This window comes from Hippopotamus amphibius, chromosome 3 (genome assembly GCF_030028045.1).
Source record: "Hippopotamus amphibius kiboko isolate mHipAmp2 chromosome 3, mHipAmp2.hap2, whole genome shotgun sequence".
Classification (NCBI taxonomy): domain Eukaryota; kingdom Metazoa; phylum Chordata; class Mammalia; order Artiodactyla; family Hippopotamidae; genus Hippopotamus; species Hippopotamus amphibius.
This window is the reverse complement of record NC_080188.1, coordinates 130,493,818-130,521,466: the sequence shown is the minus strand read 5'-3', so window position 1 is coordinate 130,521,466 and position 27,649 is coordinate 130,493,818. Positions and strand designations below refer to the sequence as shown.

The 27,649-nt window shown below is 51.5% G+C and overlaps 1 protein-coding gene across 1 annotated transcript in view; it reads left to right on the top strand.

Moving 5' to 3' along the window:
* The window catches only part of SHANK2 (SH3 and multiple ankyrin repeat domains 2), a 470,853-nt gene that overhangs the window by 1,207 nt on the left and 441,997 nt on the right, over window positions 1–27,649 (top strand). The window contains exons 2-4 of the mRNA XM_057729608.1: window positions 20,909–21,112; window positions 24,726–24,797; window positions 26,798–26,906. Coding sequence (XP_057585591.1) covers window positions 20,909–21,112; window positions 24,726–24,797; window positions 26,798–26,906 — 385 coding nt within the window. The remainder of the gene's footprint in view (window positions 1–20,908; window positions 21,113–24,725; window positions 24,798–26,797; window positions 26,907–27,649) is intronic.

The window sequence follows — 27,649 nt, the reverse complement described above, 5'->3', positions numbered from 1 at the left end:
GAGGCCCTAGATGGAGTACCGGGTGCGCTGCATCCAGCCTTTATACTTGCAGGCCCTGATGGAGGAGGGGCAGCCCTCTGGACCAGAGGGACTGGGGGGCTGGCTACGCCACCTCCTGGCCATTTGGCACAGGTGCATCACTTGGTCTCTGACCCAGGACCATGACTTCTGATGCCTGGGGGTCTAATGAGTAGGTGTGGTGCCCAGGCGGCTGTGTCTCTGCTCTCCCAGGAAACCCCTGCTCATGGCCTGCTGGGGCCCTGCTCTCTGGGGAGGGGCCCTACCCAGGGGGAGGGTGCTGTGCTGCAGACACCCGTCATCTAAGAGCGAGGTCGGACGGCCCCACCTTCTAGGGAGAGCCCAGGACCACCTGAGCCCCAGAAGGAATCCGACAATGTGGCAGGCGTGGCGTCAGCTCTTCTTATTTTGTAACATTGTTTTTTTGGTATGGTCCATTTTTTTTAAAAGTCTTTATTGAATTTGTTACAATATTGCTCTGTCCTGTGTTTTGGTCTTTTGGCTCTGAGGCATGTGGAATCTTAGTTCCCCGACCAGGGATGGAACCTGCACCCCCTGCATTGGAAGGCGAAGTCCCCATCACTGGACCACCAGCTCTTCTTTCTTCCATGTCATTTGACACCTCTTATAAAAGTTACAAGATTATTGTAAAAACTTCGTCACATGGAAAAGCTCAGGTGCCAGCCCCAGAAGCGGTTGTCCCTAATGTTTAATGAACATTTCAGATGTGTGTCTCCAAAGGGTTACAGGTAATGGGTGGGCCTGTATGGATAGAAATACGTGGGTAGCATAGGCTCAAAGCACACACGCTGTTAATAAATCAACATCAAGATGATTTTATTTGAATATAAAAGGAGAAAAAGTCAGTGAAGGAAATGCTGAACTTTAGTCTTTTTTTTTTTTTTTTTTTTTTTTTGCCACAAGAGAGACTGTTTCCAAATGAATCTCTAAAGTTAAAAGGAATAATTACAAAACACTGGAAGGCTGAAAGCTTTGTTTTCATTTTTGATTACAGCTTTTTTCCTCCTTTTTTATTGCTGTAAGAAACTCAGTGTTCTCTCCCTGTATTGTTTGGGGTGGATTAAGCTGATTGCTGTAATAAACAGACCTCCACACCTCAGGCACTTGACGCACAGAGGCTTTATTTCTCGGTCCACTGGGGGTCGGTAGGAATGAAGAGGTGGCAGTTGTGATCCACGTAGCCATTCAGGGACTCAGGCTTCTCCCGTTGGTGGTGGGGATGTGCCTGGGACCCTGGAGTCCTCCTCTGGGTCTCCTGTGTCTGCTTAGAGGATGAGGGAGCGAAGAGAGAGAACTCATGGACCACATCTCTCCTCCTACCTTCCCTCACGTCCTCCGGAGGCTGCTCCTGACCCCATGAACCTGACCCCGTGCTCCTCACCCCGTGCACCTGACGCCGTGCTCCTGACCGCACGCACAGGACCACAGAGGAGGCTGAGGAATGTAGTTTAGCTCTGAGCCTGGGAAGGAAAAGGTCACAGTGTGTGGAGAACAAGCAGCTGTTTGCACATGTACACACATGGACGCACGTGTACACACACATGCACGCACACGTGTACACCCACAGCCTCTCCTCCCCATCCCCCGATTCTTGCTGGTGCAGAGCTCTCTGCACGTGGTCACTGTCCACCCCACATAACGCCCATCCTGCTGCAGCCCTCAGAGCCCTGGCGTCTCTCAGTCCCTCTTCCCGGGCCACACCCCACTCCTTGCCGGGTGGACAATGGCCTTCTCTCATCACAGCTCCTTATTTTGTTCCACCTCTTAAGTGGATGGAGTTGATTGTCCAGGGTTTTCTCAGGAAGAGGTCCTGGGGGCGGTGCTTCCTCAGTGAACGGCCCGCTGGTCTCATCACAGGGGGTCGTGATGCTCTTTGACGTCACCTCAACCCCAGGGAGTCCTGGGCTGTCGCCCGCAGGGGACGCACGGGGTGAGGCTTCTATGAGCCTCTGGTCGCATCTTCATCTGCGGATCAGTACACAACCTTGTTGTACATGCGTCTCTGTGTAAAGAATGTTATTTAATACACAGAGTTGACATTTTTAACACCGAGCTCACGACTAGCAGCCTGTAACTCACACCGGGATGCAGCTCAGCTGATGCGTGATTTCTCCCCAAGGCACATCACAGCCTCCTCGTCCCTCCGTGGACACCAGACCCCACTTCAGCATTGTGCCTGGGGGCCATTTTAAACAGCAAAATCAACAACAGAAAGCACAGAAATGCAAAAACGGGGTATTGAATAGACCAGGATAAAGACACTTGTTTACAAGAGCACAGCTGACACAGAAGGCAGCGGGGCCTCTATTCAGACTCAGCTGGGAACCGGCATGTCTGCACAGTGCCTGTAAGTGGTCACAGAGGGCCCACTAGTACTGATTTGGGGTTACCGATAAATTTCAGCGCGTAGGCAGATTCCCAGATATGGAATCCGCAAATAACAAGAATCAACCGTGTCCTTGAAGATGTCGACTTGTGTGTGGTTTTCCTGTGTGATCTTTGAGTCAGTTCCTGCCCGCACGTCGCCCCAGATCTGCGGGGATGTGGTTCAATGGTCCGCTTGCCCTGAACGTGCTTTGGACACATCTTGTCAGGGACTTGATTTCTTTTTTGCTGGATTCCTAAAGAATTGGCTTCAGTTACTAGACCAGGAAGTGTTTGGTGTTGGCCACTCTGTTTCTCCTGGAAAAGCTTCTGATCTGCAAATGCTGCTTGTCCTCGTTTCACAGATTTTTTTCCTTTTTTCTCTTCCTCTCTCGGGGAAGCGTTCTCTGTTTCAGGGACACATTGCTCTGGTTTTGAAATTGAAGTATAGTGGATTTACAATGCTGTGTTAGTGTCACGTGTACAGCAAAGTGTTTCAGTTATACATATACGTATATATCTATTCTTTTTCAGATTCTTTTCCATTATGGTTTATTACAAAATATTGAATATAGTTCCCTGTGCTACACAGTAGGTCCTTGTTGTTTATTTTATATACAGTGATTTGTATCTGTTAATTCCAAACTCCTAATTTATCCCTCCCCGTCTTTCCCCTTGGGTAACCATAAGTTTGTTTTCTACGTCTGTGGGTCCATTTCTGTTTTGTATGTAAGTTCATTTGTATCTTTTTTTTTTGATTCCACATATCAGTGATATCATGTGGTATGTATCTTTCTCTGTCTGACTTACTTCACTTACTATGAGAATCTCTAGATGCGTCCATGTTGCTGCAAATGGCATTATTTTGTTATTTTTTAGAGCTGAGTGGTATTCCATTGTATGCGTATATGTGTGTGTGTATATATATATATATATATATATATATACATATAAAACCTTCTTCATCCATTCATCTGTCACTGGACACTTAGGTTGCTTCCATGTCCTGGCTATTGTAAATAGCTCTGCAATGAACATTGAGGTGCATGTATCTTTTTGAATTATAGTTTTCTGTGGGTATACGCCCAGGAGTGGGATGGCTGGATCATATGGTAGCTCTATTTTTAGTTTTTTGGGGAGCCTCCATACTGTTCTCTGTAGTGGGAACACAAGTGCTCTTATGTTGGCTTTTCCTCCTCTGGTTCTGTCATCTTTTCTCTAATTGTTTTAATCACCTGGCGTTTTCCCTGTTTGCTCTTTCTTTACGGTAATTTCAGGTGCATCCTTTCTGTCCTGTGCCTTCTGATTTATCACCGTCGTGTTGTTTTGCCTTTCAGTTTGTTTTCACAACCCTGTGCTTGCTGGTTTTGAATATTACTCTTTTGAGTTGTTATTTGTTCCTAGTGTGGGTTTTACAGCTTATTATTTTCCTCCCTACCATGAAGTACTGAGATCTTTCTTCTTCTAATCGGGATGTATTTTCATCCAGAGCAGATGAACCAGGTGTCCAATTTTTGTGTGCTGTCCTCTTCCGTTCCTCCACTTCTCTCCCTGTAATGTCTCCCTTATTTCTGTGCTGTGTCTCCTGACCCGTTCCCGTGGTTTGTCAGCGACCTGGTCATGAGACTAAGTCAGACTTGGGGGTCTGTCTGTTGGCCCTTTTAGACACAAAGGCGCAGGGTTGGGGAGTGTCAAGTCTTTTTAGAAGATCCAGGCTCTCTTTTCTGAGGTTTTCTGGTGCAGAGAGCTGTCCCATTCTTGCAGAGGGACGCCCCAGCCCTCGGAACACCCCCAGTTAGCGAGCAGCCCTGCGGGAGGTGGTCCCTTCTGGACAGTCAGCCCTGGGGGTCTTCTTTTGTCTCCCCAACCCCTGTCCAGTCAGAGGAGGGAAGAGAGAAGGACCCACATTCACATCTGTCCAGATTTGAGTATACTGATGCAAAATGTCTGGATTTTTGTCCCCGCCAGTACCACTTCCGGGAATGAAGTTTGGGAGTCTTCCCCTGGAGGATTCAGTTTCTCTGGGGCATCAGAGATGGACATTTCTGGCCTTAATTGTGCCTGTTTTCCCCTTTGGGTCCTTTTGGGGGTGGCTTTCATTATTTGGGGTCACTGGGTCTGACCTGGCTTCACCCCTGCTTGACCCCTGGGTGCCGCACTGCTCATCCAAAGACCCTCCCTGGTGGGGACCTGGGTGACCCCCGCCACCCCAGTGTGAATTGGTCTTCATCCTGCAGGGTTTAACCCTTTGCACCCCTGAATTCTGTTACTGTTCGTCGATGCTGGAGGGTTCGAGGACTGGAGAAGCACTCCGCTTGGATTTCAGACTCCAGAACCAAGAGCCGAGTGGGAAGGCGGAGGAAAGAGGGAGGATTGAGCCTCCGTGGATGGCGCACATGTGCGCCCCGCCCCCCCACCATCTCCCCAGGTGGGCTGCCCCTGTGTCCCGGGGCCAGTACAGAAGGTCTCCGAGTCCCAGGCCACCCTGCAGGTGTAAAGTGAGACTCACAGTCTGGGCTCCTAAATGTCTGTGACCTTGATGGCCGTCCCAGTCAAAGCCCGTATGCCTGGACAGTCCACTTCGGGGGGCATTTATCATCATATTGAGAGAGAGGCCGTCTGCCAGCCTGGCTGCTGGGAGACTCAGAAGGCGGCCAGGCCAGGGCATGGGACGTCAGGGAAGGTTGTCACAGGCCGACCGATGGTGGGCGGCCCGGAAGGAGCTCTGTCCTCAGGCCACAGGCTTTGAGGACCTGTCAGGCATTATCGATGGAGACACACCTTCTCCACAGGCCCAGAGTTACCAAGATTCTCCCTGAAAGGAAGATCCCCCCAGGGGTTTGGTCTCTACTCCAGGAGCACAATTGTTTCCAGAACCTTCTGAAGACTACTTCTCCTCACTTTGTCCAAGACAGACAAAGGCCCCGGAGCCTGAGACGAGCAAGCCCACAGGTGTGAGCGCTCAGGACAGAGTGGCCCTTGTTCCCACGTGGATGCCCTTGCCAGGGGGAGTCCCAGAGGCGGGGGTGCGAGACAGGCCTGGAATCCTGCCCGGAGGATTCACAGAGCTGCCAGGCAGGTTCATCAGCCCAGTGCCCGCTCACAGCTTCTCCAGAGGCTCACGTGGCGGTCCCGCTCTGCCCGAGATGGGGTCCCTCTATAACCGAAAGTGGAGTCCAGCTGCTCGCCACTCTAAAGCCAATAAAGAGGCCAGGTGGAAAGTTTGCTTTATTTTGGAGGTTGGCACCCTGGGTGGGGGAGGGCGGATTCCTGTCCAAAGGCCGACTCCCCTCACTGACAACCGGGGTGAGAGCTTTTATAAACGGAGGAAGACCCCCCCAAAAAATAAAATAAAATAATAATAAAAAATAAAAAAAAAATAAAAAAAAATAAAAATAAATCTGTTGTGATGAAACTACAAAAAAAAAAAAAAAACGGAGGAAGAAACAGCACAGTCAGCTCCGACGGTCATCTTGAAATTGATCATCAGTGGCCTGACCACCGTCACCTTGATTGTTTTAGGTACAGTTAATCTTCAGGTCCATGGCTGGTTTGTTCCCATTTCCTTGAGGCCAATTCTTGGAATTGTGGCGACTTAGGTCATGGCTGCAGTCTGGTCTTGTGTACTTAACTTCTTCCCCCTGGTGGGGGTTTCAGCAAAACAGCTCACGGGACATAGCTCAGGATATTATCCACAGTCCTGGAGGAGGAACTAAAGGTCCTTGACTTTGCTTACTGACTAAACTGTTACTTTGTGGTCTTGTTTGACTGTTTTCCTTTGTTTCTGCATTTTCTCACTTCTCTGATTAAACTTACTGTTTGGCTAATGTTTTTCACAGGCGAAAGGCAGGCAGAGGACATGGGCGGGGGTGGGGGGAGGTGACAGGGTGGGGAGGAAGGCAGGATCCTGCTCCATTTCACCTCCCCAGGTGGGGTCTGGACCTGCTTCTCCTTCTGAGTGACTGCATCTCAGTGACTGCATCTCCTTCTGAGTGACTGCATCTTCTGAGTGTTGAACCTTGGGTGGAGAGCCTCTTGCAGGGCTGAGTATCCCTCCAGGAAAGCTCCCCCCGGGGCCACCGCATGCTCTGATAAGCAGAGTCCCAGGTGGGTGGGCCACGCAGGGGTGGCAGGTGGGGTGGGCTCTGGGTGTGGCGGGCAGGCAGGCACAGCCTCTGCTCACTTGTGCAGATGCACAAGGAGCTTACTGTGGGGTTGAGCTCTGGCACCCATCTGTGAACGTGGCCTTTTAAGCAAGAGGCATGTGCCAAAATCAATAGAAACTGTAGTTCTTATGTTTGTTCCATTTGGGGCACAGCAAATGGGGAAATGGGGACAGAGCTGGCACCAGGGCCTTCACAGTGCCCTCTCCAACCCTCCCTGAATGTCACATCACAAGGACAGCACAGAAGAAAACAGGAGGGGATGGTGACGAGCTTTCAGGGTCCACCTGGGTGGGTGCAGTATCCATCCCCGCGCCCACCTTCACCCAGGTTTGGCACCGAGTAGCTGCGGGGAAGCTGTCAGCCCACGTGCCCTTCCCCACGACCCATTTGAGCGCGTTAACGGAGGTGCATGGGCCTGGCCCACCTGGCAGAGGCTTCTGGAAATGCCTTTTTGCTTTAATCAATGCTTCCATTTATTAGATAACTGTGTCTTTGAGTTCATTTCATTTAGGAAAAAGCAGCTCAGCTGCTCTCCTGACCCCACAGCCACAATTTATTTCTGCTCACCCATTCCTCTCTCACTAGAATTTCTCCCCCACAGCAGCACCTGTAGCATCCCTCATCCCCACAGCATCCCTCATCCCCACTGCATCCTTCATTCCTGCAGCATCCCTGCCATGCCTGCAGCATCCCCCATCCCTGCAGCATCCCTCATCCCCACTGCATCCCCCATCCCTGCAGCATCTTTAATCCCCACAGCATCCTTCATCCCCACAGCATCCCTCATCCCCACTGCATCCTTCATCCCTGCAGCATCCCTGCCATCTCTGAAGCATCCCCCATCCTTGCAGCATCCCCCATCCCTGCAGCATCCCCCATCCCTACAGCATCCCTCATCCCTGCAGCATCCCTCATCCCCGCAGCATCCCCGCCATGCCCCACCTCCTCCGCCCCACTCGCTACATCAGCTAACCGATACGCCCCCTGACCCATCACTTGCCTCCAATCGGGCTGTCAGATCTGCTCAATCCAAGTGACCTTGGCCCTCCTGCTCATCACTGAGGATCAAAACAGAACTCCAAGAGCACACAGGGGTCACTTCTTCCTCCTTCAGGTTTTTAAATCCTCTTTTATCCTGTTGTCACAGACAACCATCATATTTGCTTTTTATACCTGTGAGGCTTCCCTGGTTTTTGAATATGAGGAGGACTTTGTCTGTCCTGGCAGTTTTTGAGCCCGTCTCCCCTGATGGCTGGCCTCTCATTCTGCAAAGACCAGGAGGTGGGCATGCATCCTGAGAGAAGGTTCTGGAAGGCCTGTGCAGGAGTGGCTTGTCACCTTGAGAAGCTTCATCGGAGCACATGGCTGGGCAGTGGCCAGTTTGTCACTCTGGGCCCCTCAGGAGGCGAGAGTCCTTCCAGAGTTAATTACAGCCTCCAAATGCCACTCCCATAAGGTTTGTCATTGATTCCCTAGGACATGTCTTTCCAGAGGGCACCTGGTGGGCCGGGTGGGCCTTCTGCCACGTTCTCTGGACGTTGAGGCACTGGGTGAACAGAGAGCAGGAGGCTCGGGACGAGGAAGTGCAGGTTGGCCGAGGCTTGCCCCTGCAGCCCAGCCCTCCCAGGCTCCCTCCTGCCCGGGCTTGTCTCACATTCAGACAGGATTCCTTTTCCTGGGAACCCCCACCCTTCCCTCCCTGATCCTTCCACCTCTAGTCTTGTCTCACAGCAACCAAGCTTGGTGAGGCCTCCCTGATCCCCCGGCTTGCAGGAGACCCTGTTTCCACGTCTGTCCAATGCTGTCCCTACCACGGTCATGGCTCCAGCTGGACCTCCCTTCCAGGGTCCAGACCTCATTTCTCCCTTGACACCTTCTTGGTTGAAAGCTCAGAGGCCCCTCAACTCACATGGTCCAGAACAGATGCCATGACCCTGTCCTTCTTCCCTCTGACCCTCCAAATCTGGCCCCTTTGGTTTCCCTCTCTCGGCCAGGGGTTACCTTAAAAAAAAACAGCTTTATTGTGGTGTTATTTACAGCCATAAAGTTCACTCATTTTAAGAGCACCGTCCAACGGTTTTCAGTAAGTCTGCTGAGCTGCCCAACCACCACCTGGGTCTGGGCTCTCCCATCACTGCCTTGTGCCTCTTTGCAGTTCATCCTTGCCCCCACTTCCAGCCCTGACAACCACTAACCGTGTTCTGTCTCCACGGAGTCCCCTCTTCTGGAGGACCCATATGAACAAGACATATGGTGTGTGGCCTTTCGTGTCTGGCTCCTTTCACCCTGCATCATGGTCGCAAGATTCATCCACATCGTGGCATCTGTCTGTGCTTCTTTCTGTTCTTTTTTTAAATTTTATTTTATTGATTGATTGATTGATTGGCTGCGTTGGGTCTTTGTTGCTGCACACGGGCTTTCTCTAGTTGCAGTGAGCAGGGGCTACTCTTCATTGCAGTGTGCGGGCTTCTCATTGTGGTGGCTTCTCTTGTTGCGGAGCACAGGCTCTAGGCGCGGGCTTCAGTAGTTGTGGTGCACGGGCTTAGTTGCTCTGCGGCATGTGGGATCTTCCTGGACCAGGGATCGAACCTGCGTCCCCTGCATTGGCAGGCGGATTCTTAACCACTGCGCCACCAGGAAAGCCCTGTGCTTCTTTCTTTTTCATCGCCAGATAGTAGCCCGTTGTGGGGCTGGGACCCCTGGGACCCCCCCGCCATGTCCACCCTGATTGATGGCCACTTCCGTTGTTCCCACTTTGGGCTGTGAACCTTCTCTGATTCCGTTGTCTGGGCCAGAACCCAGGCGTTATCCCAGGCATCCCATAGCCTCTCAACCAATCCACTCGCGAGGCAATCTTCTGCAACCCTTTGCACCTGTGTCACTATCTCCCCACCTCAGCCCTGTCTCTGCCATCTTCCTCCTGGACCAGGGGAGCTGCAGACCCCTCTTTCCTCTCAGAGGTTTTCCACATAGTGCCGGAGGTGATTGTTTTTAGCTCAAACCTGGTTGCCACTTTGTTGTCGACCCCTTCCCTCCCCCCGCGTCAAGAATCTTACTGTTCTTAGGATAAGATCAAATGAAGAAATTAATTTACAAAACAGAAATAGAGTCACAGATGTAGAAAACAAACTTATGGATACCAAAGGGGTGGGGATAAATTGGGAGATTGGGATTGACATATACACACTACTGTATATAAAATAATCAACAAGGACCTACTGTGTAGCGCAGGGAACTCTACTCAATACTCTGTAAAGGCCTATATGGGAAAAGAGTAAAAAGAGTGGATATGTGTACTGGGTTGGCCAAAAAGCTCGTCTGGGTTTTTCCATTACATCTATGGAAAAAACCAAACGAACTTTTTGGCCAACCCAATATATGTATAACTGATTCACTTTGCTGTACAGCAGAAACTAACACAACATCATAAATCAACTATACACCAATAAAAGTTAATTAAAAACAAAAAATCAGATGCACAAAGCATCCCATTCCCTCCCCGAGCAGATCCTCCGTCTTCGTGTCTACAAGACGTCTTACGCATTCAATTCAGCCCTTGCCTGTGCTGGGTGAGGGGTGACATCTGAGTTGAGCCCCAGGTAATGAGAGGTGGACTCATGAAGATCTTTGCCCAGAACCTTCCGGGCAGAGGAACACAGGAGTGGCACATCTGAGATGGGAATGAACTTGGTTGGCGTTTCAGAGCAGCAGAGAAGGCCAAGGCCACCGGCTAGGCGGGCGCACAGGGTGGAGGGCGGTGTGTAGGGGCTGAGGCGATGGGATGTGATTTCCCCTGAAGAACAGCAGGAGCTCTGGAAAGGTTTGGTGCAGAGCTTGTGACCTCGTTTATATTTGAAAGGGGACCTTGGCTTCTCTCGAGGGGAGGAGGGAAGGAAGCAGAGGAAGTAGGAGGATCCTGTAGGAATCCGGGGTTGGGGGGTGTTGATGGAGGCTGGAACCAGGGGTGGTGGGAGAAGGTGGAGATGGGGACAGATTCCTGGTGACAAAGTCGAGGTCATCAGAGCAGATGTGGCTCTCGCAGGCGAGTGTGCTCTGGCTGGGCAAAGGGTCCTTAAAGGTGACTTGTATCAACACGTTTTACAACGTGTTGCCTGCGTCTTTGCCATTTCTCAGGATGGGAAGCCCCCAAGAGGCTGAGGAACAGCTTAGGTTCCAGATGGATGTGTTTTTTTTTAACTTAGAGAAAATTAAAAATATAGAAAAATACAAAGAATAATATCATACTAGTTTTTGTTGTTTATTATGCAGAATTGACCGCGGTTAACATTTTGTCATTTTTCAACCAGGTTAAAATGTTTCCAATAAAGTTAAAGTCTCCTTCACCTTCCTGCCCAAACCCCTCTGCTCAGAGGCAAATACTGTCATGAGCCCCTCTTGTCCCTTGTTCCTTTTATGTGTGTCAGTGCTCACTATATGGCGTTGTGCTGTTGTGTAAAAAAGAACATGTGTACCTAGTATCACACTGGGTGTGTCATTTATAACTTACGTTTTCCACTTGGTGTTATATTTTTAAGATTTGTCTTTATTGTTACTATCCATCCATCCATCCTTCCTTCCATCCATCCATCCATCCATCCTTCCATCCACCCACCCACCCTTCCATCCATCCATCCAGCCAGCCAGCCAACCATCCATCCATCCATCCTTCCGTCCGTCCGTCCGTCCATCCATCCATCCATCTATACTTTTTGCGTTGCGGAAATGTATGGTTTGGATGTTTGATCTCTACTTTGAGCCACCCTGTTTTGTCCTTTGTAGTATGCGTTTGGATCAGTCCCTGACTCGCGGCTGCCTCCATTTTCTCTGTGATGTGGTGATAATCAGCCTCATTGTCCTTAAATGGAGTGGTTTACTCTTTACAGTTTCAGTCAGGGAACTGGTGAGTCGTCAGTGTTTAAAACAAAGGGGAAAGCTCGGGGGCTGTCCCGTGAAAGAGAAGCCGGCCCCATCCAGCTGCTTATCATTCGTGTCACGGGGCAGCTTCCTGAGGCCAAGAGGAGCTTTATTTTCATTTGCATCATTAAAAAACTAAAAGCCTGTTTGACCAGCCCCAGTTGTGTGTGTGGTAAGGATTCCAGGCTGCATCTTCCTGGTAGATGTGAGGCTAGTATTTCACACATGACAGCGATGGGGCCAGGTCGCGGGGTCTCTGTAGCGCGAACGGCGGACGTCTGGCTGGGTGTGCTCTTCTGCTTAAGCGCAGTGTTAATACCCTCTTAAATCCATTCGGGAAAATAAAGCCTGGGTCTGGGATTATTCCACATTCTGCCGAAAGCTTTGTAAATCCCACACCGGTGAGAACAGTGTGGTCCAAAGTCCACCCTGGGGACGAGCCGAGCTCTCCTTCTCCCCTGGTGTCCCGGGCTGATAAGAGTGATCCTGAGATGGCAACAAGAGGGCACGAATCATCAGAATTTACTTTCCTGCATTAACGCCAAGGCTGAGGCTCTTTTCTGGCACCTTTGCTCTGTGGTTGGATTTCCATGGCTCTTTCCCTCCTGGTTCTGACCGTTCTGCTCACAGCCCTCCTTCCTGGGCGGACGGGCAGGAGCGCTGACTCCACTTGGTCAGCTCAGCATCCGTCCCCATCTGGTGGGGCCACCGTCTCCCCCGTCTCCATTTCTCTTCTCTCCCGGGAATCCACTTCGCAGCCCCGCCAGGTGAACCCTCCTGATTTCCGGTCCATCCTGTGTAGCGGGACCAAGTGGAAACGCGTCAGCCCTCTGGGCCGTTCATTCCAGCCTCCTCTGGCAGCTGTGTGACACGGGGGGCAGATCCAAAGTTTCGGGGTGTTCCTCTTTGGGCTTGGGGCTGCTGATACCTCCTCCAGAAGGAGATAAGGAGGAGAGGATGCGTTTGATGTGCTTTCTTTGCTGGGCTGGCGGGTGTGCAGTGAGTGCTTTGTGTGTGTGGTCTATTTAATTAATTAATTAATTAATTTGTTTGTTTTTGTATGTCTTTATTCGAGTATAATTGCTTTACAATGTTGTATTAGTTTCTGCTGTACAACAAAGTGAATGAGCTGTGTTTAGACATATATCTCAAATCCCCTCCCCCTTGAGCCTCCCTCCGAACCTCCCTATCCCACCCCCCAGGTCATCACCAATCACTGAGTTGATCTCCCTGTGCTCTGCAGCAGCTTCCCACCAGCCACCTATTTTACATTTGGTAGTGTATATATGTCAATGCTACTATTTCACTTCCTCCCAGCTTCCCCTTCCCCTCCTATGTCCTCAAGTCCATTCTCTACATCTGCATCTTTATTCCTGCCCTGCCACTAGGTTCATCAGTACCATTTTTCTAGATTCCATATATATGCGTTAGCAGGTGGTATTGTTTTTCTTTCTGTCTTATTTTGCTCTATATGACAGACTCTAGGTCCATCTACCTCACTACAAATAACTCAATTTTGGTCCTTTTTATGGCTGAGTAATATTCCATTGTATATATGTGCCACATCTTCTTTATCCATTCATCTGTCAGTGGAAGATTTAGTTCTCCCCTGCCTGCTCTTACCCACCGCCACTTACTGCTTCTAGGAGGAACTCTTTAGCCAGCATCAGATTCTCTGCTTTGCTCCCGGCCTGCCTGAAATCATGGGGACCAACAGAGGAAAATTAACTCACCTCCAGGGAGGGTGCGGATCTCTGACATAGCCCGAGCTAGCATCTCTCAGTGACTATGGCCTTGACAGTAGCAGAGGACCACTGGCTGGCCCCTGAAAGGCCATCAGAATGCACTATCCACCCAGCACCTCACCACAGCATCTGGAGCTGCTGTCAAGCTTTTATGCTTTGAAAAATGTTATTCTGATTGGAAAAACCCTAACCCTAACCCTAACCTTAACCCTAATCCACGGCCACTTTGGCCTTTCTTAGTGTTTAAACATTCAGAAGTACTAGTATGACTCCTGGCCTTCACCTTCCTCGGACCAGGCTGTCCTTCTCAGTCAAGGTCACCCACCGTTTTCCCCATTCCATACACATCCCTTCATGTGTTACCCATGACAGCATCTTGTTGTTTTCCTCCATGAGTACAGCCTGCTGGGTCTTTGTCCACAGCAAAAAGCATTGTTTCATTTGGGTGATTGCATTTGGAAAAGACCCTGTCACAGTTTGGGGGGGCAGAGGTTTGCAGGTATGCAGATGGCGTGTGAATAGCTCTTAGAGACCAGACACCCCCTCGACACATCTTTTTTTTTAAATTTTTTATTTGTTTATTTTTATTTTTGGCTGCGTTGGGTCTTCTTTGCTGCATGCGGGCTTTCTCTAGTTGTGGTGAGCGGGGGCTACTCTCCATTGCGGTGCACGGACTCCTCATTGCGGTGGCTTCTCTTGTTGCAGAGCACGGGCTCTAGATGCTTGGGCTTCAGTAGTTGTGGCATGCAGGCTCAGTAGTTGTGGCTTGTGGGCTTTAGAACGCAGGCTCAGTAGTTGTGGTACACAGGCTTGGCTGCTCCGTGGTCTGTGGGGTCTTCCCGGACCAGGGATCGAACCCGTGTCCCCTGCATTGGCAGGCAGATTCCTAATCACGGCACCACCAGGGAAGCCCCTTGACATACCTTTAAATGACTCCTGGCAAGTTCTGTTTATTAAGCGTCCCCGAAGTGCATCATGAAAGAACTGAGGATGACATGAAATGTGCTTCTTTTGCAGTGAATGATGTGCTCAGGAACATGGGATTTCTTTCAGAACATCCTGCGTTCTTGCTACTGCACAGTTTCCAGCCCCGTATCCTTAATGGGGTGATGCAAGGGGGCTCCCTCGGCACCATGACCCCCAAAGGCTTGCTCAGCCCTCGCCCTTGTTCTTCTCGCTTTTTCTGGAAGTCAAGAGCGAGCTGGATTTAAGTCTCTCTTGAGGACCGTGTGTGAGCACACGCGGCGGAGGTGATCTGAGCAGATCGTGGAATTCAGCCTGCGTTGTTGATGGTTCTTCCCTTGGCCTCCAGATAGCTCCCTGTAACCAGACATATTTTACACAGCGTAATATTTACCGTTCTTTCAGGCTTTGTCTAGACACGTCTTCTAACATCTTATAGAACAACCATTCTCATCATCTCCTTTTCTCAGGGTCCACATGGACTTGGAGAGCTATTAACTCTCTAACGTAAAATTCTCCTGCCATGCTTTTGTGAATCAAAACAGCCTTGTCCAATGTCTGCCTGCTTCTGCCCCGCAGGCCAGACCCTTCGGTAGATACACGTGACTCCAGAGCACCAGGTTGTGTGACCCTCTGTGGATCCTGTGAGTTAGACGGCCACACAGCCATGGCCCAGCGTGGTCCTCACTGTGTGGCAGCGGCTTGGCCATGGTCACAGTGTGACGCACTGCCTTGTGTCCCCGTAAAATTCATGTGTGGGAGTCCTGACCCCCAGCATCTCTGAAGGTGACTGTATTTGCAGAGGAGGATCTTTAAAGAGGTGACTAAGGTAAAATGAGGTCACTAGGGTGGGCCCTGGTCCAACATGACTGGTGTCCTTATAAGAAGAGGAGGTCAGGACACAGACGCAGGGACTTCCCTGGTGGCACAGTAGTTAAGAATCCACCTGCCACTGCAGGGAATATGGGTTTGATCCCTGACCCAGGAAGCTACCACATGCCACGGAGCAACTAAGCCCATGCACCACAACTACTGAGCTTGCGCTCTGGAGCCCATGAGCCACAACTATTGAGCCCATGTGCTGCAACTACTGAAGCCTGTGTGTCTAGATCCCATGTTCTGCAACAAGAGAAGCCACTGCAATGAGGAGTCCACCTACCACAATGAAGAGTAGCGCCCGCTCGCCACAACTAGAGAAAGCCTGTATGCAGCAACAAAGACCCAATGCAGCCAGTAAATAAATAAATAAATAATTTTAAAAAATGAGAATTTCTGACCAAAATCACCCTATCAGACCCCCAAAGTAATAAATAGTATTTAAAACAAACAAAACAAAAAACAAACAAAAAACAACTTAAAAAAAAAATAAGACACAGACACACACAGAGGGAGGACCCTGTGAGGACAGAGGGAGGAGACAGCCATCTACACACTGAGGAGAGAGGTCTCAGGAGGACCCAGCCCTGCCCACACCTGGGTCTTGGATGCCAGCCTCCAGACTGGGAGACAGTACACGTCTATTGTTTAAGCTGCCCTGTCTGTGGTGTTTTGTGACAGCAGCCTGAACTGTCTCATACACACATATCCAGGTCTTACATGGCTGGCCCAGGCTGGGCACCTGCCTCACTCTGTCTTGAAGGCCAGGGTGCCTCCCCTTGAGTTCGGGTATTTCAGGTTTAGCCTCATGTCTTGCAGAATAGCTACAGCTCACACTGACCACGTAGGAGAGTGTATTTCTCTCACTCTCTTCACTGCAGATTTCAGTTTGACCATGAGCTGTACCAGCGGAAGGGCCAGAGTTTCGTGCAGGTTGACCACACGCCGACCACAGTCCTGCTCACATTGGTGGTGCGTCTCCCCCCTCAGGGTTTTTGCATCATTTAACAAGATGATGAGGTCACAGTGCACTTGATGCCAAGTGGGCCCCCAGAAATGGGAGCTCCCACCATCCCCATCCTGATCAAGCCCGGACCTTGCTGAGTCCTGTCTCCCAGGACGGTGCCATGTGTGGAACTTTGTATTCGGTGCAGGCCAGTTCCATTGATGTCCACCAAGCGCCAGGTATGGTTATGCCAAGAAAAGGATGTGAGCCCTGTCCTCATGCAATAGCTCACAGGGGCAGGGAGAGCTCTCGCCAGCTGAATGTCGGTGGTGCCAGGGGACAGAGGGAGAGGCAGGGTGGGGGATGTGAGTGGATGCATCTCGGAGGAGGATGCAGATGGTTACCTGGTCTTGAACGTACCTCCCTCCCGAGGATGCTGAAGCTGACCTGCGGGAGTCCTCGGAGCTTCCTGGATGCCGGGCTGTCCTCCTGGCTTCAAGGCTGGTGCCGGTCCCAGCCCCTTCTCTCGCTGTTAAAGTTTGCATTTCTGTGCCATGTTAGCCCCCCTCCCATCCCCACACCACCCAGACCCCATGATGAGCGCTCTGTTTGTCTGGACGTAGGGAGAAGCACTCTGGTGTGGGTCTCCGAGATGTCCTCACATCCTCTTGCAAGTGTTCTGTATCTTAATCCACCGAGCTCGGCGCAGACACACCGGGCAGTTTTCAGAAGGATCTGGCTGTCTTGGCGTTTGGGTGTCACAGCAGGAGATCAGCGAGTGACAGGTACCGACTCTGACCTGTCTTGTCAGGAGAAAGGGAGGAGGAATACATGTGGGTTCCACCTCCCAGGAGACAAGAGATGCGGGATGGAGAGGCTGTGACCCGCAGGCTGGACAGGAGGGAGCGAGGGTAGCCAGATTAGCTTGGATGGTCCGTGGGCAGTGGGTTCAACTCAGGGAGTTCAGCAGTCAGCTCAGCCCAGGGAGGCCAGAGAGAGGCCGAGTCCCGGGACCTGTGGGAGGTGTGAGTGCAGTTTCAGCTGGCAAACGATGTCCGGCAGGGACAGCCAGCTGGAGGCACAGGTGCGCAGGGGCGCACACGGCCCAGCTTCCCGGAGAACTGCCCGTGGGTGGTTGGGCGTTGCTGGAGTGTGAGTGTGGGTGTACGTGTATGTGTGTGTGTGTGTGTGCGTGTGTACATCTGTTTTGTGTTTACGTGTGTGTATATGTATATCTGCGTGTGTTTATGTGCTTGTGTGCACGTGTGTGTGTACATGTGTGCTTATATGTTTTTATGTTTACGGGTGTGTGAGCACCAGTGGGGTTGGGGTCATGGCAGAGGCCGCACCGACAGGCAGGATGTGGGGTGTCAATGGCTTGAGAGGGGACCTGGCGGCCGCTCAGGGAATCAGGTTGTGTGGGTCTGAGGGGCGTGGGGTGAGCTCGGCGCGGGGGCCCTGGAGTGACCTGGTGAGAGAGGCTGCTGGGCCGTGAAGGTGGGGCAGACGAAGACTCACACACCCGAGGCCCTGGATTCATCCAGATGGATCCAGAAGCTGCAGGACAGGGCAAAGTCAAGAGCTCCTCTCCCCTCCCCGCCCCCACCCCGGGTTTGTGGAACGGGAGGAGGGGCGGCCACGGAGATTGGGAAGGGGACGGGAAGGAGTGGGGGAGGTGCAGGGGGACGTTGTGGGGGGTCAGCTGTGGGGGTGAGTCATTAGGTCAGGTGTCATCACACAGCCCATGCTGGAGTCACTCACCTGTCAGCTGGCGTCTGGCTCCCAGGTCTCCCCGCTCCGTGAACTTGGGTTCGTGGTCAGTGCTTCCTGTGTGTCCGGAGCCCCTGCCACCCGTCCGCCACTGCCAGCTGAGGTTTTGTTAGTCATGAATTTATACCGGGGTAAAAAGCTTTGTTTGAAGTGCTTTGTTGTTCTTTGGGGGTTTTCGTTTGGCCATCCTCGCAGAAACCCAGCCTTTAGGTGGAAGGAAGGACACCGCGTGCGTGGCGCTCCCCTGCTTTTTACCGGAGAGGTGTCTGTCGCTAATCTCCCAGCACCGTGTGCCTTGAGATCTGTCACATTTTCTATTTTTAAAAGTATCTCAGAGCTTAGCCTTTACTTCTTTGAAAAACATTATTTACAATCTCTCAAATACTGTCCCTTTCTGTGGAGGTGGAACTTTCCCCCTCGTAACTGCCAACAGTTAACATTGGGGCAAACTGACAGGCAGTGGGAAAATCTGAACAAAGGCGGTATCTCCCTGGTCCACAGAGGACCTGAACATAAATATCCTCTTCCGTTGTCTCAGTGACGGTCCGATATTTTATCATTTGTCTGCACGGAGGTGCCGTGAGCGTGTACGGAGGGGAAATGATGTGTCGCTTAAGCAGCAAGGACTCAGGAGCCAGGTCGATGCGACTTGGGTTCAGATTGAACCTCCACCATGTTCCACACACGCCACCTTGGGGTAGGCATGTGAACCTCAGAGGCTCAGCTTCCTCATCTGGAAAACAGGAAGAGTAATGATGGTTATTATGTTATATTACAACATATAATTATATATTAATTATAGTTATTGATATAATAATACTAATCATGCTCTATCAATAATAATGATTAGGATAATAATAATACTCTCCACTTGTGGTTGTGGTGAAGGTAAATATAGTTAGCACAGTTTCTGGCGTGTTAGGAGTCAATAATTGTCAACAATGACTGTGTCACCATCATGGCCATTGTCATCAGCATTACGTCCACCAGCACCATCAGCACCACTAGCACCATCATCGCCACCATCATCACCATCATGTAACCATCATCAACATCCCCATCATCCCCATCGCCATCTTCACCACCATCATCCCCATCACCACACCCCACTAGGCTCTGAGCTCCTTAAAGGGCCAGAACCCTTATCTACTGGGGGGACACAATTCAACCCATAACAGCATGTATTATCTTCGTTCTGTGTGGTCCTTACAAGAGCCCTGCACGTTATGTAGTTGCCGTGGTTTTCATCACAGAAATCGGAGGACTACTGGGTTGGTAAGTTTGCCTGGGATCACAAGGTTAGTATATGCAGTTGGATCGGAAACACAGCTTTTCTGGCCTCTGAGCTCCTGCTCCTTCTAGCAGTTTCTCAGTGGGGCCCTCTTGGCGTTTTTCGGAGCAGGACATTTCTTTGTTGTGCAGGGCCGGCCTGTACCCCGCACAGACTCGGCATCCCCAGCCCCGCCCACTAAGTGGCAGTGGACACCGGTCTCTGGGATCGTCTACAGATGCCACACAGCCCCCACCCCCTGGGAGGGGATTCCCAGACTGTGCCCTGCTCAGCACCCACCTGCTGGCAGCATCCTTTCTGCCGGCCGCCAGGAGGGAGCCTCAGGCCCTCTGTGGGTGCTGGTCTCTAAGGGAACTGGAGTTTGGGTGTCCATGTAGTTGGAACCAGAGGCCGACCGCGCTTCTCAAAGCAGGATTGACGAGATATCCACGGCCCCACTTGGCCACCTCTGATGGAGCTACATTGTTGTGCTGGGGTTTGCGGACATTGCTCTCTCTCTGCCGAGGATCGTGTGGGTGCGGCTGGCAGTTGCCGAAGTGAACAGCCGGCCCCCACCCACCCTTGCAGCCCCGGGAGTAGCTCTGAGCCTTACTCTTGAATTCAGCCTTTGCCACTGCACTGGAGAGGGACAGACAGCACCTTTATGCTCCTGGTGTCAGGTTTCCTGGCAGTGGGATTCGGGGCGGCCTGCTCCTGCAACCTCATTGCTGGGAGCAGCAGGATCCTTTTACCCAGCAGGGAGGGGCTCCCCCGAGGCAGATGGTCAGGGAGTTGGTGGGGCCTTTTGCATCCTTGGGGTGCCGAATCCCCTTGCAGCCTCGTATGCAGTCAAACCTCATCATTTCTGAATGCTTTCACAGTGCTTAAGCAGATTTTTGAGCCCCTGCTGATGGCTGTGCAGTAGAATATAATTTTAATTCAGTAAAAATGAAAGGTTACGGTCAGAAGTGGATTTGGCCCAGTGTTTGTTTTCCTGCCTCATTGGCAGGTCTTACTGGAGGGTCTCACCGGAGCGTGACCAAGTCGTGTCATTCTGGTTCTTAGTGGCGCTGTTCTTGAAAAGTGTTCATGGTTGGTTTGCAGGAACCATCTGTACTATGTAACGTTTTGAAAAATTAATTTTCATGGCAGCTGATACGATTTCTAAATCAAACCATTTTTCCTAATCGCCACCCTGTATGGTTTGGGAGGGGCGGTGTCAGCGTTTTTGCAGCTGTTATGTTCAGACGCGGGTGGGTGGGACACAGACGCCTGTGTCCCGGGCTTTGCCATCAGCGAGGTTACTAGAGGAGACGTCTGCCTGTACCTGAGATGTCAAGAGGGAGCAGTCGGTGTAAAATCTAAGCCTCCCTGTGATTTGCTTGAGCCGTGGTCCTCAGTCTGTTTCCCGGACTGGCTACAACAGCGTCACCTTGAAACTTGTGAGAAAGGCAGCTTCTGGGGCCCGACTCAGCCCTGCTGCGTCAGACACTCTGCTTACTGGGAGGCAGAGGGTTCGACAGCCTGTGTTTTAATAAGCAGGGAAGTTTGAGAAGCTCCTTACAAGTGAGAGAGCTGCCCAAGGCCATAGGTGGTGGTGAGTTGAGTGATGACCGGAAAACACAGCTGGTCCTGGAGATCAGAGCCAGTGGTGAGAGCTGAGGCCACAGAATCCGTGACTCCCCTTTTATATTTACCAAAGCGACCAGAAGGTCATATTTTTCAATCCTGAAAAGCCAGAGGCCCCAGAGCTCAGAGGAGCTCTCAGGATGGAATGGAAGTGCCTTTTGCATCTCTGTTCACGTACCTGGTGGCATCTGGCATTGCTAACCAGGGTCCCTGTCCTTCCCTGCAGAAATGCATTCGCTTTAACCCAGATGCGACGGTGTGGGTTGCAAAGCAGCGGATTCTGTGCTCATTGAACCAGAGCCTGAAGGATGTCCTGAACTACGGGCTGTTCCAGCCAGCAAGTGACGGGCGCGACGGCAAATTCCTGGATGAGGAGCGGCTTCTGCGCGAGTACCCGCAGCCTGTGGGCAGGGGCATCCCCTCCCTGGAGGTACTGGTCACCGCCTCTCGGGGTCTGGGTGTGATAGGAACCTTCCCCAAACTCCACCTTTGATTCGGATTGGGAAATCACTCTCAAATGAAAACAGTAGTTTGCAGTATCGAGGTCGCAGCTGATTTTGTTGTGATTTGCGAACCGTTGTGCAAGTTTTAGCCTTCTGTTTTCTTACGGATTGGCCGAATTTGTTGGAGAGACACCTTGGTGTGAGCAAACTGTGGGTCTGACTCAAGCTTGTGTCACCGGGACCTTTGAGCCCTGGAGATGCAGAGTGGGGCTTGCTTCTGTCTCCCTGAGTCTCCCTCTGCCCTTGGGCACAGGATAGCCAGTGGCCACCCAGCTGTTGTCAGAAACATGGCTCCTGGGAATGACCAGTGGGCTCTTTGAGCCACTGTGGCCACTCACGGGCTCTTGGGGCTGCCTCGTGAAGTGGTAGGTGCGTATACTGGGCAGCCCTGCATCCACAGAAAGTGTGTCCCCCGGCCCCTGCCCTGGGGAGCCTGGGCTTGCTGCACCCCGAGTTTACATACGGTATTTCCACATGATATATTTTTTAATTAATTTTTAAGCAACTATACTCCAGTAAAAACTAACAAACATTTTTTTATTGGCGTATATATAGCTGATGTACAATATTGTGTTCGTTTCTGCAGTACAGCAAAGTGCATCCGTTGTACATCTACACATATCCACTCTTTTTCAGATTCTTTTCCCATACAGGTCATTACAGAGTACTGAGTAGAGTTCCCTGTGCTCTACAGTAGGTTCTTGTTGGTTATCTGCTTTATGTATAGTAGTGGGTACATGTCAATCCCGATCTCCCAGTCTACCCCTCCCCTTGACGATTATTAAGACACAAGTAGGTGGAAATGTCGTCTTTCTGCTGTTGCCCCACACGTCATTATCAAGTGATCATATTTATTTCAGCTGAGTCAACAATGAGTGTGAGCATGGCATCCTGGGTGGCATCTGGGCCATCGAAGGGGGTTACTCTGAAGTCAGATGCGCCATGGACCAAGGCAGCACCTCATCTGCACATTCCCAGGTCTGACAGTGACTTTGAGGATGAGGCTCTGAGATCCTCAACATGTGTTGAACCAGGGAGAAGGGTTTCTGTGGAGGAAAACTTGGGAGTCAAGTGGTTCCCTGTTCTGGCCTCAGTTTGCTCACCTGTGAAGTGGGGATGCACTGAAAACCCCTTTTTGGGGGCCTGCTCGGTACCAGCCCATCTCTGGGCATGGCCCACGTGCATGGGACAATCAAGATTCTGGTCCGATGGGGCTTACACTCCTGTGGGAGGCGACAGACCAGGAACAGTAAACAGTCATGTGAGGGCTGATAATTTCTACAAAGACAGTAAAACAGGGCGAGAAAGGAAGCCCGGAGCCTACCCTTGATTGGAAAGCATCTTGGAGGAGGTGACACGGGCCAGTCCCCTGGCCCCTGAGAACTGAACAAGAGGAGGCCTGGGAGAGCCTGGCGGGACCAGGGCAGGACTGTGTCCTGGCTTTCAGAACAGCTGGCACGTGTGTCCTTTGGATGTCCCATCCAGGGACTCGTGGCAGCCAAGGCTGAGAGGTGAGCACGTGAGCATTCATTGCCCCACATGGACATGTGGTCTGTGACTGCAGATGGACTTGGTCCTTTCCTAGCTGCTGTGGGACCCTGCGTGAGCCCCTACCCCAGCCTCTCGGAGCCTCAGATCCCCAGCTTTGAAATCAAGGGAACATTAGTACCATCTTCTCCGTGGCTGTGAGGCTCAGGTGAGCTATGCCTTGGAGCCGTGCTCTTAGCATCAGGCTTGGCGATGGGCGAGTGCCCTCATTGGTGCTGCAGCTGCTCCTGCCATCAGCTCGCATTGCCATGAGTCATTTACAAGTACATTCATTCTTCTCCTTGGACCACTGTCCTGCCAGGTGGTCCGCCACACAAGGTTGAGCTGGGCCTGGAGGTGGACACACCAGGGGCAGCCTGGATCTGAGCTCTTGGCCTTGGATTATTGGGTAGGACACAGCTGGCTACTTATGAAACACAGAGGTAAGAGCAAGAAAAGGACTTGTGTTCCTGAGCCTGCATCCCTCTGTAGCCACAAGCTATAAACGTTCATGACTCTGGAAATAGACGTTCTCCTGCAGGTGCTTACCCTCCTGCCAAGAGATGTTATTGACCCTAGTGTATTTTTTTATACCTGGAAAAAGCACCCATTGACTTGAATTCCTACAAATCTGTCAAGTTAAGACACTCTGTCCCATCCCCCGATGTCACTCTCAGTGGCTTCTGAAGCCTCAGAGCCCTGACAGAAGAAAAGAAGCACTGGAGGAATTTCACTGGAAATTTCACGTCCCAGAACGTGCTGTCCTGGTTGAATCTAGAATCAGAGGGGTAGGAGCCTAAGACGGGCTACATGTCCTCCCGCCAAGTCAGTTCCAGAAGATGGACACTTACTGTTCACGACAGTGCACGTGATCCCAGAACTGGGTGCAGCCTGCATTTCATGGCGCTTTCTGATTCCACTGGTTTATTTTGGCACCTAGAAAAGAAAATCAAGTTTTGGTCTGTGGCACCAAGGGATTTTGTCTGTTGTGGGATCGCTGTTTTGTTTGCAGTAGAGGGGAGGGGACAAGGTGGTCAGTCGCTCTAGAAACTTCACATGGGATCAAACTTTCAGGATTAGCTCACCCCTGTCACACCTGTGCTTGCTCAAACTCCTTGGAGTGGGTGGGAATCAAAGGAAGTGGGCACGTGAGGAATAAGATGGTATTTACCCAGCGCCGGTTCTGGGCCGGGAGGCTCACGTGCAGTCCTCAGGGTGCCCTAGCAGCTTTGTGTTGTGATCCCCGCGCGACAGACAAGGAAGCGGAGTCTGCGATGGGGCCAGTGTCCATCCCAGTGACTTGGCTGCTGGGAGGTGGCGGGGCTGGCGTTGGAGCCCTGTCTCAACCTGGAATCCCAGCGACTCCCAAGCTGCTAGCATCCTTCCCAAACCTGCCGTGGCGCATCTACTACAGAACCATCCAGGGCCCCTAGGAGAAGGAAGGTGGCATCAGGCGAGAGGCGCTGGGGATTCAAAAGCAACCTGTGGCCCTGGGGCGCCCTCCTGGGCACCATCACAGCACCTGAGCAAGTGCGTGCCTCTGTTCCCGTGATGTCTCTTCCAGGTTAGACGAGGCACAACCTGAGGCTCAAAGTCCTGGGCAGAGGCTGAGGTCAGGTGGCTTTGCCAGGCTGGGGCTTCTCAGTGTGTTTAATAAAGGTCGATGCTGTTGAGGACAGAGCCCACGTGAGAAGCAGGTCCTGATTTGGTGCTGTGCTGACGATGTGGAGGAGGGCAGAGCACATCAGGAGTCCTCGTCCCTCCCAGTTGCTTTTGTTCCTTTTTGTGACTTTCCAGCCAAAACAGCATCAGCATCTCCGCAGAAGTTATTCTTATGCTGTCGTAGGCTCTGCGGTGCCAATACAAGGAGTTTATTTAACACCGGAAGGTTTGCTAGGCAGCCTCCGCCGTGGGTGAAATAGCCATGGACAAACAAGGCAGGTTTTTCCTGTCAACGGCTGCGTGAAATATTTACCTGATTTTCTTTTTCTCCTGTTTCTGTGTCTGTGCCAGTTTCGCTACAAGAAGCGGGTGTATAGACAGTCCAATCTGGATGAGAAACAGTTGGCCAAGCTGCACACGAAGGTAAGTGAGGAATGGTTGTGGTGGCTCTTGGTGTCCATTCCTGTGTCATTGTCTTCAGAGATCAGGGGAGCTCTTGGGCAGAGGGTTCTTCTTCCTGTGAGATGCTGAGGCTGAGGTGCACCTGCTCCCACCAGAGGCCCGTTAGATACCGCTATAGTCTCCTCCCATGTGATGCAAACACTGTAGATGCCTGTGCACAAGGGAAATAATATCCCTGAGAGTGGAGGTTGGGGCCCTACTTTCTACTCAGCTCCTCCCAGTTGTTTCTGGAAGGAGGGGTGGCTGTTCCCTCTGAGCCGTTGCTGCCGAAATAGGGGACAGCACTGAAATAGGCTTCTGCAGCTGCCACTCCCATGATTAAAGTGCCGTTTACATAAACTGCACGGAGGTAAGACACACGAGGGCAGCAGGAGAGAAGCAGAGTGTTAAGGAAAGAGCCATGGGCTGTGTTCTGGATGCATCTGTGCTCCGTCAGGGATGCTGTGCGTGTCCAAGGCATGCAGGAGCTGGAGCATGTGGTGGGCACCTTGCTCAGCATTGGAGGAGGATGTGTGATACCCAAGGATGCTCGGGGATGTCTTCCTCCTGGCCCTGGCCCTCCCCGGAGAGCCTGGAGCATTCGCTGCAGAGCACAGGGAGAGCCAGAGTTGGGATGCTGCCTGGATGGCTTCCCTGAGCCCGCCCTGATCTGCCCAGGTGAGCTCACCTGCAGCCATGAGCCCACAGAGAGCATCCCCAACCTACGGGGTCCCCTTGTTTTTGTTTTGTCCTCCCATTTGTATCAGGATGGACGTGTGGATTTTGTGTTTGGTGGGTTATAACCTGCCATCCTCATTATTTATTTCTGTGCTCAAATTGTCCAGATGGGGCTGGTGGCCCTTCTGCCCAGCTCTCCTCCGCTCTCTGGCATGTCCCCTCCATCTTTGAGCACCGACGGCTTTCAGGCACAAGACGGTCGGGCTGCTCTTGCACTTTCCCTGCCCAGCCTTGGAATCCTCCTGCACAGGGGTGTTTAGACTCCAAGTCTGGGCACTTCTGGTTTTTTTTTTTTTTTTTTTTGATTACTCTCTAATGTGTACATGAAAATGTGTTTGTGCATTTAAAATAATGTCAATCAGTAAACAGCAATGAAGGTGTTCGGTGAAACCAAGTGTATCCCGTGTCCTTGGGTATTTGTTAGTGTTCAGTCCCTGAATGCACAGAAAGCGTCCAGGTGGAGATCTAGCCTGTGTCTGCAGCCTGAAGGGTCTGGGGATCTCGGGGTGGTTGGGGAAGGGTGTGGAGTCGGGGCAGAGAACTGGGCCAGTGAGAGCACTAGATTCACCTGACAGAGGCATCTCAGATACTGTGGTTGTGATCAAATAGCCCAGGCTGTCTGCTGGATGGACACAAAATTATTATTCTCCTTGCAGATGGGGCTGGGCAACCCCATCAGGGTTGAGCCCCTAGTCATTTTGATCTCATGCCGAGTGACTGTCTCTCTCACCTTGAATGGCTTGGTGACCAAGCATCCCGGTCACGGGATTACCCCAAAGTGGATTAAGCCGAGTGAGCCGTGCCCTTTTGCTCTCCATCGCGGCTGCTGCTTTAGAGATTATGAAACAAATATCAATGCTTGGGCCTCGCTCACCAAGGGATGGAGTCAGAAGACCTGGCTGCACCCTGGAAACTATAGTTTTTCAAAGGGGTCCAGGTGGCTCATCCTTTTGAAAGTGAAGGAACGTCCTGTGACTCTTGGCAAGGACAGAGATGGGTGGGGGATTTCTAGAACATTCATCCAGGACAGGCCAATTGCATTTGCCACGTGTGGGGCTCTGGGCTTGGCCCTGGGGTTCCAGACGCAGAAAGATGCTTCCTGGCGAGCCTGGGGTCTGCAGTGGGGCCCCATCCAGGGGCAGCTCTCCTCCCCACGGAGGAAGCCAGGGTGCACCCCTGCAAGATGCCTCCCCATGGCCTGAAGAGACTTTTCTCTGTAAGGACCAATTTCGCTTTTCTCTTAGACCAACCTGAAAAAATGCATGGACCACGTCCAGCATCGTTCGGTGGAGAAGGTTGTCAAGATGCTGGAACGAGGCCTGGATCCGAACTTCCATGACCTGGAGACTGGAGGTAGGGGCTGGCTGGAGAGAGTTTAGAAAACCCCACTGGAACATGGGTTCAGGGAGGAAAGGTGATTCTGCCATTCCGATTACACGTGCACAGGCAACATCACGCTTCACTTGGTTTTAAAAGTGCTTTCCTCTTCCTCCGGGAGCCTGTGTTGCTGCACGGAATTGCCAGCATCCGGGAGGCTCCTGGCACGTGGGAGGTGCTCAGTATGTATCTGAGTTGAGTGAGTGAATGAATGGCAACCAGAGGAGCTGTCTGGTGCCGGCCCTGGGAGACACGCACGCACATGTGTGTGTCTAGCTCCCCCTGCTGGAAACCAAGTCCCTGCGTGTGGGGCCCCAGATCACATGTGGGATAAAACAGTACTGGCTCTCATCCTCTGCCCTGCTGGCGTGGGGGCTGGATGAGCCTTTCTGTTTTCTACCAATTCCAAATGGGCACTGACTTTTACTTTATCTTATGTTTTTCTTTTTTTGTTTCCAGTTTTATGGAAATACAATGGAGACAAAACATTGTATTAATTTCCCCGTGTACAATGTAACGATTTGGTATATGGATACACTGGGAAATGATGTTTAGTTAATATTTACCACTGCCGGTGCTGGCCCATTTTTTTCTCTCTCCTGATGAGAACTTTTAGGATCTACTCTCTTAGCCACTTTTAATACGACACAGTGTAGTCACCATGCTGTACACGACATCCCTGGACTTCTCTTGTAGCTGGAAGTTTAGACCTTTTGATC